General features: G+C 51.7%; 1 protein-coding gene across 1 annotated transcript in view; it reads right to left on the bottom strand.

Annotated features, from left to right (window-relative positions):
- Nucleotides 1–12,629, bottom strand: part of LOC142254978 (choline kinase alpha-like) — a 69,441-nt gene that overhangs the window by 8,550 nt on the left and 48,262 nt on the right. Inside the window, exons 6-11 of the mRNA XM_075326384.1 lie at nucleotides 11,298–11,402; nucleotides 9,221–9,279; nucleotides 8,002–8,089; nucleotides 7,480–7,588; nucleotides 6,131–6,237; nucleotides 4,685–4,766 (exon numbers count right to left, since the gene is read on the bottom strand). Of these exons, the coding sequence (XP_075182499.1) occupies nucleotides 4,685–4,766; nucleotides 6,131–6,237; nucleotides 7,480–7,588; nucleotides 8,002–8,089; nucleotides 9,221–9,279; nucleotides 11,298–11,402 (550 nt within the window). The remainder of the gene's footprint in view (nucleotides 1–4,684; nucleotides 4,767–6,130; nucleotides 6,238–7,479; nucleotides 7,589–8,001; nucleotides 8,090–9,220; nucleotides 9,280–11,297; nucleotides 11,403–12,629) is intronic.

Raw genomic sequence — 12,629 nt, 5'->3', positions numbered from 1 at the left:
CCGCCAGAGCTCTTTGATCGTGCGACCTCGCCATGAATGCCGGGACCTTGTTGTTGTGCCGGGATGCCATTAGGTCGACGTCCGGCACTCCCCAGCGGCGACCGATTTCCTGAAACACGTCCGGGTGAAGGGACCATTCCCCTGCGTCCATGCCCTGGCGACTGAGGAAGTCTGCTTCCCAGTTTTCTACGCCTGGGATGTGAACCGCGGATATGGTGGATGCTCTGTCCTCCACCCACATTAGAATGCGCCGGACTTCTTGGAAGGCTTGCCGACTGCGCGTCCCTCCTTGGTGGTTGATGTATGCCACCGCTGTGGAGTTGTCCGATTGGATTCGGATCTGCTTTCCTTCCAGCCACTGTTGGAAGGCCAGTAGAGCAAGATACACTGCTCTGATCTCCAGAACATTGATCTGAAGGGTGGACTCCTGCGGAGTCCACGTCCCCTGAGCCCTGTGGTGGAGAAATACTGCTCCCCACCCTGACAGACTCGCATCTGTCGTGACTACTGCCCAGGATGGGGGCAGGAAGGATCTTCCCTGAGACAATGAGGTGGGAAGGAGCCACCATTGTAGGGAGTCCTTGGCCGTCTGGGAAAGCGAGACTTTCCTGTCCAGGGACGTTGACTTCCCGTCCCATTGGCGGAGAATGTCCCATTGAAGTGGGCGCAGATGAAACTGCGCAAAGGGAACTGCTTCCATGGCTGCCACCATCTTCCCTAGGAAATGCATGAGGCGCCGCAAGGGATGCAACTGGCCCTGCAGAAGAGATTGCACCCCTGTCTGTAGTGACCGCTGCTTGTTCAGCGGAAGCTTCACTATCGCTGCTAGAGTATGAAACTCCATGCCAAGATACGTTAGTGATTGAGTCGGTGATAGGATCGACTTTGGAAAGTTGATGATCCATCCGAAAGACTGTAGGGTCTCCAGCGTAGCATTCAGGCTGTGCTGACATGCCTCTTGAGAGGGAGCTTTGACCAATAAATCGTCTAGGTAAGGGATCACCGAGTGTCCCTGAGAGTGCAAGACTGCTACCACCGCCGCCATGACCTTGGTGAAGACCCGTGGGGCTGTTGCCAGACCAAATGGCAGAGCTACGAACTGAAAATGGCCGTCTCCTATCACAAAACGTAGAAAACGTTGATGTTCTGTAGCAATTGGCACGTGGAGATAAGCATCTTTGATGTCTATTGAGGCAAGGAAGTCTCCTCTGGACATTGAGGCAATGACAGAACGCAGGGTTTCCATCCGGAACTTCCTGGCGTGCACATGTTTGTTGAGCCGTTTTAGGTCCAGAACAGGACGGAACGAGCCGTCCTTTTTTGGAACCACAAAGAGATTGGAGTAAAACCCTTGCCCTTGTTCCTGAGGAGGGACTGGGATCACCACTCCTTCCGCTCTTAGGGAGCCCACCGCCTGCAGCAGAGCATCTGCTCGGTCTGGATGTGGGGAGGTTCTGAAGAACCGAGCTGGAGGACGAGAATTGAACTCGATTCTGTACCCGCGAGACAAAATGTCCGTCACCCACCGGTCTTTGACCTGTGACATCCAAATGCCGGAAAAGCGGGAGAGCCTGCCCCCGACCGGCGATGCGGAGGGAGGGGGCTGGAAGTCATGAGGTAGCCGCTTTGGAAGCGGTACCTCCATTTGCTTTCTTGGGGCGCGTGTGAGCCCGCCACGAATCTGAGTTTCTTTGCGTCCTCTGAGTCCCTTTGGACGAGGTAAATGGTGTCTTGCCCGAACCTCGAAAGGACTGAAACCTCTGCTGCCACTTTTTCTGCTGAGGTTTGGTTGTTCTGGGTTGTGGTAAAGAGGAGTCTTTACCCTTAGACTGCTTAATGATATCAGCCAATGGCTCGCCAAACAGTCTATCTCTAGATAAAGGCAAACTGGTTAAACATTTTTTGGAACCAGCATCTGCTTTCCAGTCCTTTAACCACAAGGCTCTGCGCAAAACTACCGAATTGGCGGACGCCATTGAGGTGCGACTGGTAGATTCTAGGACCGCATTGATAGCGTAAGACGCAAACGCCGACATCTGCGTGGTAAGGTGCGCCACTTGCGGCACTGCTGGATGTATGATAGCATCCACTTTTGCTAAGCCAGCTGAAATAGCCTGGAGTGCCCATACGGCTGCGAATGCCGGAGCAAACGACGCGCCGATAGCTTCATAGACAGATTTTAACCAAAGGTCCATCTGTCTGTCATTGGCATCTTTAAGTGAAGCGCCATCCTCCACTGCAACTATGGACCTAGCTGCGAGTTTGGAAATCGGGGGGTCTACCTTTGGACACTGTGTCCAGCGCTTGACCACCTCAGGGGGGAAAGGGAAACGCGTATCTTTAGATCGTTTAGAGAAACGCCTTTCTGGGTGAGCGTCGTGCTTCTGGATTGATTCTCTGAAGTCAGCGTGATCCAACAAAGCACTCAATTTACGCTTGGGATAAAGGAAACGAAACTTCTCCTGCTCCGCAGCCGCCTCTTCTGCTGAAGGGGCTGGGGGAGAAATATCCAACAGCCTATTGATGGCTGAGATAAGGTCGTTTACCATGGCATCCCCATCAGGAGTATCCAGGTTGAGAGGGGTTCCAGGAATGGATTCCTGATCACTCTCATCAGACACATCACAGGGAGACTGATTGCGCTGAGACCCTGAGCAGTGTGATGACGTCGAGGGTCTTTCCCAGCGAGCTCGCTTAGGGTGGCTGGGGCTATCATCTGAGTCATAATCCTCGGCCTGTGAAGCCGGGGACCCCCCTGTGGGCTGGATTAATTCCAAGTGAGGGGGACCTGAGGACAGAGGCCTCGCCGTGCCCAAAGACTGAGCCCCATGCATAGATTGCAAGGTTTCAAGGATTTTTGCCATAGAGACAGACATATTATCAGCAAAAACTGCAAAGTCTGTCCCTGTCACCGGGGCAGGACTTACAGGCGTCTCAGCCTGGGTCACTCTCCCTCCTGACTCCGGCTGGCGAAGCAGCACCGGGTCGGAGCATTGCACACAATGGGGGTCATCGGAGCCTGCTGGTAGATTAGCCCCACATGCAGCACACGCAGTATACACAGCCCTAGCCTTGGCAGCCTTGCGTTTTGAGGATGGCATGTTGTTGCTTCCACAGAGTGATCTGGGAGATGCAGCCAGAAGCGACCTCACAGTGCAAGAAATACAATATCTCTATATCCTACACAGTACACCGATACACCGTGAGGCACTAGAGGGACCAGCACAGAAAAATCGCTTACCGCCCGCTTAAAAAGCGGGTGTGTGGTCGCCAGATAGCCCCTAGTCCAGGTCTCCCAGAGCCTTGCGTCCTTCCTCCAGCCAGACTGCATGTAATGGCTGCCGGCGTCCTGAGAGAGAAGGGGGGCGGGCCCTGGGCGTTCCTGGCCAAGAGCGGGAAGCCTGCTTCCCTCTGTGCCTAGTGTGAGGGCTGGAGCATGTAAATCAGGCTCCAGCCCTCGTCGCTGCTAGCGAACAGCGTCTCTCCCCTACCCTGAATGACAGGGTGGGGGCGGGAACGAATCGGAGCTGCCGGCGTCCTAGGCCCAAAAAGCCGGGGACTCAATTTATAACCGCCGCCGCCGTAAAAGCGCGGACGGCGGATCCCCGGCGCACCACAAGTCACAGCAGCGCCGCCCGGTCCAGAGGGGGTCGGCGCTGCGTTCCCATACACAAACAATCCCCCAGTAATCTGTAGGGACACTAACTCCAACGTTGCGGTCCCCGGCGCACTACAACACCCAGCCAACCCGGAGTGTGTCTGTGCCTGCCGGGGACACAGAGTACCTGTATGATGCAGGGCCTGTCCCTGATCGTACTCCTGCTCCGTCTCCATCAGGTTCTAATGGGTCTGTGGATGGAGCCCGGCGTCAGAGCTGAGAGGCCGGCAGGATCCCACTTCCACAGAGCCCTACCAGGGGATGTGGAAGGAAAACAGCATGTCAGGCTCCAGCCCTGTACCAGCAATAGGTACCTCAACCTTACAACACCATCCAGGGGTGAGAAGGGAGCATGCTGGGGACACTATATGTGTCCTCTTTTCTTCCATCCGAAATAGTCAGCAGCTACTGCTGACTAAAATCTGTGGAGCAATGCATGGAATGTCTGACCTCCTTCGCACACAAAGCTAAAACTGGAGAACCCGTGATACCACGGGGGGGGTATAGCCAGAGGGGGAGGGGCCTTGCACTTTTAATGTAGTGCTTTGTGTGGCCTCCAGAGGGCAGTAGCTATACCCCAATCGTCACAATCGTCTGGGTCTCCCAATAGAGCGCTGAAGAAAAGAGCTGTGTAATCATCATCAGTATCTGTGATAGAAGTTTCTGTGCCATCCCCCGTGGAGAACTTATTTGGTACATTCTATACAGTTGTATCAAATTGAGACGATTACCCCCCTCTTTAGAGAGCAAATCACAAGTGGAAGTGTCACCATGTGATCACATTACATTTTTTAAAGAACAAAGGTATCCCAAAGTCACTTAAGTATCCGCGAATTATTCTGCATGTACTGTATATATTGTATTATACTGGTCACAAATAGCCCCCAAATATTTATTAAAAAAGTTTTAAATATGTCGCCAACTTGTGTGTGACGTCAGGACTCGGCGGTCACACTGAAAATGACAGTAACCTTTATACAGTGACCTGCTGTAATCGCCATGTAGGATTCCAAAAATCTTACTCACCATGTACCCAAATTCAATAGAGGAGATTTTTGCTTGAATGATAGACCACAGACCCCAGAAGAAATGGGATGCGAGGGCAAACCTGCACAAGTGGATATTAACAAGGAATAAGAGGCATTATTCTATAGCTTTGTATATGCCTAGTACATTCAATCTGCATTGGATTACTATGTGCAGGCCTTCATGGTGCAGGCAGAGGTGCCCAGTTACTATTAGGCTTTGTGCGCACGGGACTACCTCTGGATTTTGCTGCGGAAAACCTGCGGATTTATCTGGATTTTCAAGATAAATCCGCAGGTTCTAGCAAGTACAGACACTCCCCATGTAATCCTATGGGATTTGGGGAGTGCTGTGTCCATGCTGCGGCATGTGCGGCTGCGGAACATGGTGCGGATTTCCCGTAACTGCATGTCAATTGTTTCGGCGAAAATATCTGCGGAAATCCCGCTCCTCCACTATGGAGACAGAGTTCGGGACGTCCGCAGGTATTTCCGCACTTGTCTCGCAGGTTTACCGCAACAAAAAATGCTCGGAACCCGCAGCAATGGATAGCTGCTTATCCCGGGAAATCTGCAGAAATATCCGCGGGTACATTGTCCCATCGGCACAGCCTTATGCTGGACACAATTTTAACTTTAAAGGGGTGAAACCATAAATGCAATTTCTGAGCACACTATTTGGACCCCAACAAACCCCAAAAAATAGCTCAGTAGTGCCCTGTGTGAATGGCGTAATGGTACAACATCACCACCTCCATTATGGGACTGCGAGAGATGGCCAAGGACTGCGGTCAACTATTTCCAGCAGTCTCAGATAATGAAGCAGTTGTGAGTGTGTGGCACGGAGAGGTGATCTGGCTTTTTCTTTTTAGTAAAAATGTTACTAACCAGTCGATATGGGGTTAATCTGCGGGTCAAAGTATTTGCCGACACATGACACCCCGCTGCCAGGAGGAAATGAACTTTATTCCTCCTGGCAGCAGTATTCGGGCTTCAGTCACAGAGGCGGCGCCGGCTCATTCATCGCTCTGTGTATGGAGAGCGGCAGCTGTAACCACACCCCCTGCACTGACTGACAGCTGGTTCTAATGATGAGTGACTGTCAGTCAGTGCACGGGGGTGCGGTTGTAGCTGCCGCTCTCGATAAAGCGGTGAATGAAGCAGAGCTGGCGCCGCCCCCACGACTGAGTTACTTTCCTAGCGGCAACGGGGCTCAATGTCTTCCTTTGGATGCAACATACGAACACTACATATACAGCCTAGCAAATTCAAAAGGAACCCCAAGCATATGAGTGCTGAGATTTCAGAGAAGAAAGTTAGATCTTAATAGCCGGATTCCCCGAAATACGCTTATTGGGGCCCCATTGGTACAAAGATATTGTCCAAAATGAAAAGCCGCCCGGTTTTACTATCTTCACAATTATAAAGCGCGTCGGACCAGGCTCACCGGTTAACCTCGATCAGCATTTCGCTCTCCACCTTGCTCCTCTCTTCATTGCTCAGGTTTTCAAAGCCGGGCTGAAACTCTGTTATATAACTTGATATAAAGTGAAGCTAAAAAAAACAAAAACAAGAAAAACAAACACGACAAGTCAAACACTCGTGTCTACAGCAAACATTCAGTGCACTGCCGGCTTCTGCTGAGCAGACTGCTGCATTGTGGAGACGATGGGAAGCCGTCTGGACGGCACAGATGGGCTACGCTGCGGCACAGATGGGCTACGCTGCGGCACAGATGGGCTACGCTGCGGCACAGATGGGCTACGCTGCGGCACAGATGGGCTACGCTGCGGCACAGATGGGCTACGCTGCGGCACAGATGGGCTACGCTGCGGCACAGATGGGCTACGCTGCGGCACAGATGGGCTACGCTGCGGCACGTCTCCAAAGAGCTTTGTATAAAGCTGGAGAGAAAACTTCCATTTGCAAAGTCTGAGTAAGGCCAGCGTCACAGACGCATGACTGACTAGTGCAGAGAAAATCTGGCATTGCCCTCGGCCCTATGTAAGACAATGCTGCAGCTTAGATCTGCGAGTCTTTCCTCAGCTCTAATTGGACTAGGGAAAAAAACGCAGGATGCTGCAACTGTCTGCAAGAGCAGTGTCCCTCGCACCCATACAAGTCTATGGGTGCGAGAGGCATCGGACTGCACTCTGATGACACCGGCGTGCAGTGCAATATATGCACAGGTCGACAATGGAGGAGATGGGGAGATTAATCCCTCCCTCTCCTCCGCAGTTGTGATCAGATTGCAGGATCACATCACAGTATGACACTTGGACCAGGAGCTGAGGGTCATTAGTATATCACCTTTGATGCTGTTGCTTTGTATCTCATAGGCTAGTGTGACTCTGTCCTTAAAGGAAAACGGTCATAACATTCATGCTGCCAGAACGGCCTGGATGATTGTATCAAGGTATATTTTTCCTCTAACGCTCCGATTTAATGAAGATACAGTTTAAAGATCAAGGCAGGGAGCATAGTCAGAAATGTGATTAATCTGGGACCGCCCCCCTCCAGTTGATTGACAGGACTCTCCCAAGTGTGTACACAAGAAGAGAACTGGATCAGAGTGGGAAGATGCGCGCCAGCGCACCCCACAGACGCGCGCCAGCGCATAATCAGGCAGTATGAATGTAATGATCGCTTCAGTTTAACTATGAAAAGAACTAAATGGGTTAATGAATTGTCTGATTAGCTACTAATATAATCTATATCCAATATTAATTGTGGAAAGGGATAAAACTGCCATTGCCGCCGGTTATCAGACGCGTGTAGGTGTCATTAAAACGTTACCTGCTGTTTCTTTGTGGGATATTTAGTGAAATTGGCTTTGAAGAATGGGAATTTCTCGTAGGTGTAATCGTACATCCATTCACAAAAATGATTTCCAATATCAAATCCCCTGAAAGAAATTAAAGTCATTAAAAAGGTGCAGGACGGAGTCAGACCCCACAGATCTCCGCTGTTGGGGTCATATCAGTACACGAGACCCCGACTATAAACAGACGAGTGCTGCAGATGACAACCGTGCGGAGCTGTAATCTGATCACCGCGGCTGCCTGATCGCACAGCATTGACACTAAGCAGCTTAAAGCCCAGAGCATCGGTAACGTCATGGAACAACTCATTGTGGCAAAGCAACATTACTCCTGGAGACACTAAACTCCCACTAATCTGTGTAATTGCCAATCCTGTTTGCGGTTTAGGAGGACTTCTTGTATATGTTAAACTCCTCTACAGCTTCTGCACTCGATAGTGAGGAGTCACCGTTCATTCCACAAATGCAAACTGGTAAATCTGCAGAAATACACACACCTGTAGTTGTAACTGCTGTACTCAAAGTCGATCAGCATCAGCTTCTGCTTGTCCGCGTTCTCCCTTCCATCCAGAAGAAGGATGTTTCCTGACAATACAAAGAAAGACACTGGAAGAAAAAATGCAAGTACTAGGACTGGAGTCATTAAAGCATAGCCCATAGCCCACTATGCAGATTCCACTGCCCTGGCCGCAGCATGGAGGCAAATCAGCCCATCGCAGGGATGAATGGTGTAGATGGGACAGAGGCAATCTCCTTACAATATACAATTATATGAATATAAAGTACAGTTCTTAATGATCTTCTCATAACTAGGCCAGCGACAATGACAAGGCATGTAGAGGAAAGAATCTACAATCACATGTCTTGCCCGGACTAGCGGCGAGGCCACGCCACGGCTTCTCGCCCGGACTAGCGGCGAGGCCACGCCACGGCTTCTCGCCCGGACTAGCGGCGAGGCCACGCCACGGCTTCTCGCCCGGACTAGCGGCGAGGCCACGCCACGGCTTCTCGCCCGGACTAGCGGCGAGGCCACGGCTTCTCGCCCGGACTAGCGGCGAGGCCACGGCTTCTCGCCCGGACTAGCGGCGAGGCCACGGCTTCTCGCCCGGACTAGCGGCGAGGCCACGGCTTCTCGCCCGGACTAGCGGCGAGGCCACGGCTTCTCGCCCGGACTAGCGGCGAGGCCACGGCTTCTCGCCCGGACTAGCGGCGAGGCCACGGCTTCTCGCCCGGACTAGCGGCGAGGCCACGGCTTCTCGCCCGGACTAGCGGCGAGGCCACGGCTTCTCGCCCGGACTAGCGGCGAGGCCACGGCTTCTCGCCCGGACTAGCGGCGAGGCCACGGCTTCTGTACTGTACAAGCAGGGTGCTATAGATTCTTTACTGTAGATGTAGTGAGATTATAAATTCTTTACTGTACAAGTAGTGAGGCTATAATACTCTGCCACAAAATATTGTAATTCACTATAAATAATTTAAAAAAAAAGTCAGTCAAGGAAGGGGCCAGAATGCCTTTGATAACTATATTACAGATTATGGGTACCACATTCTACAAAGGCACAGTAATCCAGTGAATGTGTCTGATTGCCAGATCTGGAGTCTGAGGCATTTTTCCTTTAATATGGGGCAATCAGCCTCTGCCTCATGAGATTTCTGCCTTCCTCTGGATCAACATGTTCAGTTATAGGTTATACTATATAGACTTGTGCCTCTTACCTTCCTGACAGTCATTGTGACAGAACACAACCGGAGAATGAGTGGCCTCCAGTAAAGCCCTGAAGAAAATAAAAACAAACTTATGTTTATTAACTTCACATTCACCCACAGACGCCGATTATTCTTTAAGGGGAACCGGTCATAATGGTATCTGATCTGCAGCCAGGAGGTTATGTACATTTTTGTTGGAAAGTTTCTGTAAAACGTATTCATTGACATACCTGGTGTTTCTATGTACAGAGTCCAGGGGCGCGGCCCCTGGTGTTCCTATGTACAGAGTCCAGTGGGCGGCCCCTGGTGCTTCTATGTGCAGAGTCCAGTGGGCGGCCCCTGGTGCTTCTATGTGCAGAGTCCAGTGGGCGGCCCCTGGTGCTTCTATGTGCAGAGTCCAGTGGGCGGCCCCTGGTGCTTCTATGTGCAGAGTCCAGTGGGCGGCCCCTGATGCTTCTATGTGCAGAGTCCAGTGGGCGGCCCCTGATGCTTCTATGTGCAGAGTCCAGTGGGCGGCCCCTGATGCTTCTATGTGCAGAGTCCAGTGGGCGGCCCCTGATGCTTCTATGTGCAGAGTCCAGTGGGCGGCCCCTGATGCTTCTATGTGCAGAGTCCAGTGGGCGGCCCCTGATGCTTCTATGTGCAGAGTCCAGTGGGCGGCCCCTGATGCTTCTATGTGCAGAGTCCAGTGGGCGGCCCCTGATGCTTCTATGTGCAGAGTCCAGTGGGCGGCCCCTGATGCTTCTATGTGCAGAGTCCAGTGGGCGGCCCCTGATGCTTCTATGTGCAGAGTCCAGTGGGCGGCCCCTGATGCTTCTATGTGCAGAGTCCAGTGGGCGGCCCCTGATGCTTCTATGTGCAGAGTCCAGTGGGCGGCCCCTGATGCTTCTATGTGCAGAGTCCAGTGGGCGGCCCCTGATGCTTCTATGTGCAGAGTCCAGTGGGCGGCCCCTGATGCTTCTATGTGCAGAGTCCAGTGGGCGGCCCCTGATGCTTCTATGTGCAGAGTCCAGTGGGCGGCCCCTGATGCTTCTATGTGCAGAGTCCAGTGGGCGGCCCCTGATGCTTCTATGTGCAGAGTCCAGTGGGCGGCCCCTGATGCTTCTATGTGCAGAGTCCAGTGGGCGGCCCCTGATGCTTCTATGTGCAGAGTCCAGTGGGCGGCCCCTGATGCTTCTATGTGCAGAGTCCAGTGGGCGGCCCCTGATGCTTCTATGTGCAGAGTCCAGTGGGCGGCCCCTGATGCTTCTATGTGCAGAGTCCAGTGGGCGGCCCCTGATGCTTCTATGTGCAGAGTCCAGTGGGCGGCCCCTGATGCTTCTATGTGCAGAGTCCAGTGGGCGGCCCCTGATGCTTCTATGTGCAGAGTCCAGTGGGCGGCCCCTGATGCTTCTATGTGCAGAGTCCAGTGGGCGGCCCCTGATGCTTCTATGTGCAGAGTCCAGTGGGCGGCCCCTGATGCTTCTATGTGCAGAGTCCAGTGGGCGGCCCCTGATGCTTCTATGTGCAGAGTCCAGTGGGCGGCCCCTGATGCTTCTATGTGCAGAGTCCAGTGGGCGGCCCCTGATGCTTCTATGTGCAGAGTCCAGTGGGCGGCCCCTGATGCTTCTATGTGCAGAGTCCAGTGGGCGGCCCCTGATGCTTCTATGTGCAGAGTCCAGTGGGCGGCCCCTGATGCTTCTATGTGCAGAGTCCAGTGGGCAGTCCCTGGTGTTTATATGTATAGACTCCCGGTGGAAGTCCCTGGTGTTTTATATAGAGTCTAGTGGGTGGTCTTATCAGTGACTGACAGTCTTCCCTATATCGGGGGCAGAGGTAGCTGTCAATCACTGATCGGACCGCCCACTGGACTACACATACAAACACTAGGGATTTCAATGAAGAAATTATACCAAGTCAATTCCAAAAAACCCATCTATCATTCTGCTCGGCTTCTGTCCCGTGCGGTCCACAGATCAGACTGCATCTGCAACGCAACAGGTTCCCTTTAAATTTTCCTAGTAATTCTTGATTGTGCAGGACAGAAATGTAGAAGGTGGAATGTTTTGAAGACACTGGCGTTTTAGTTTATTTATGAAGAAAATACCTGAGATTAGCCATTTCTTTAGGGAGATTGTAGCTTAAAAACTTGTTCAGCTTCCTGGCGTGGGATTCTCTTGTGAACTTAATCTTCAGGACCTGCTTCAAGTACCTTTATAAGACAAAAAAACAAACTTAAGACTATTCAATATGGTTACATGACGGCACTGCTGTGAGGCGCTCCACTCCATCCCACCCTTTCTGTAGTACCTTATACCAAGGTCATATGCAGGACTCCTAGCAGGAACCAAGAACTATGTCCCGTACTAGAACCTACTTCTAGACCCACATGCTCTGCAGCTCGCACTCACCCTTCCCACATATCCAAATGCAGTATCCTATATACAAAGATGAACCTCCAAAAACCAACAATTAAACAAAAAAAAAAAAACTATCCTTGTGTTCTCATCAAGGACATTGATGTTAGGAGCTGCTGAGGAGATCAGTTGATAGCCCTGGCTATCTGAGGTAGTTTAATGGCCTGTTTAGAAAAGTCAACAACAATTGTACAATTCTTAAAGGGGCTCTCCGAGAATGTAATCAGGTGTCCCTGTATGAGAGAGGGCTGCAGTCTGAAGAAACATCCCCAGACCTGTGTCTCAACTGACAGAGGAGCTGTATCTTAAGCACCAGATGGGCTGTGACAGGAGAAGAAATAAATCTTCTCCTTGGCTGACAAGAGGACTTGAGCAGCTGAGATTTATTTCTTCTCCTGTCTTCTCCAGTATGTACTTACGATACAGCTCCTGTCAGTTGAGTCAGGTCTAAGGATCCGCATTTTTTCAGGCTGAAGCCCGTTCTGACGTGGGACTTGGACAGTGCCGTTGGAATTAAAATGACTGGGGCCATTTTATTACAATTTTTGAGAACTGTTCTTTTGCTCATTGTTATCGGGAGAACATTTTGCTTACACAGGGCAGTGCGCTACTGATACTTTTAATGCCAGCATGAATGAGTCACACAATTAACAAGCACTATCGGGCGATCACTGGCATGTTTGCCGATCATAGGCCAGGGCCACACGGGGGACTAATGCGAACATGGCATGACACGTGGCTCATGCAGGCAGCACAGCAGGAGCAGAGTGTCATGCAAGTCACAGCGACAGATCCGATCATGCGATCGGACATCAGCTGCAGGGGGCGGGCCGCCTCTAAGGAGGGGAGGGAGGGATTTATCTCTTCTCTTCCGAAGCTGGCTATTTCCATTGTCGCCCTGCACTCGCGGCACACCGGTGTACTGCGAGTGCAGTGCGATCTTTCTTTCGCCCCATAGACTTGAATAGGTGCGAGAGAAAATCTCGCATTACAGTCACAGCATGCTGCGATTGTTTTATAGG

The sequence above is a fragment of the Anomaloglossus baeobatrachus genome, chromosome 10, assembly GCF_048569485.1.
Source record: "Anomaloglossus baeobatrachus isolate aAnoBae1 chromosome 10, aAnoBae1.hap1, whole genome shotgun sequence".
In the NCBI taxonomy this organism is placed as follows: Eukaryota; Metazoa; Chordata; class Amphibia; order Anura; family Aromobatidae; genus Anomaloglossus; species Anomaloglossus baeobatrachus.
This window is presented reverse-complemented; position numbering and strand designations above follow the sequence as displayed.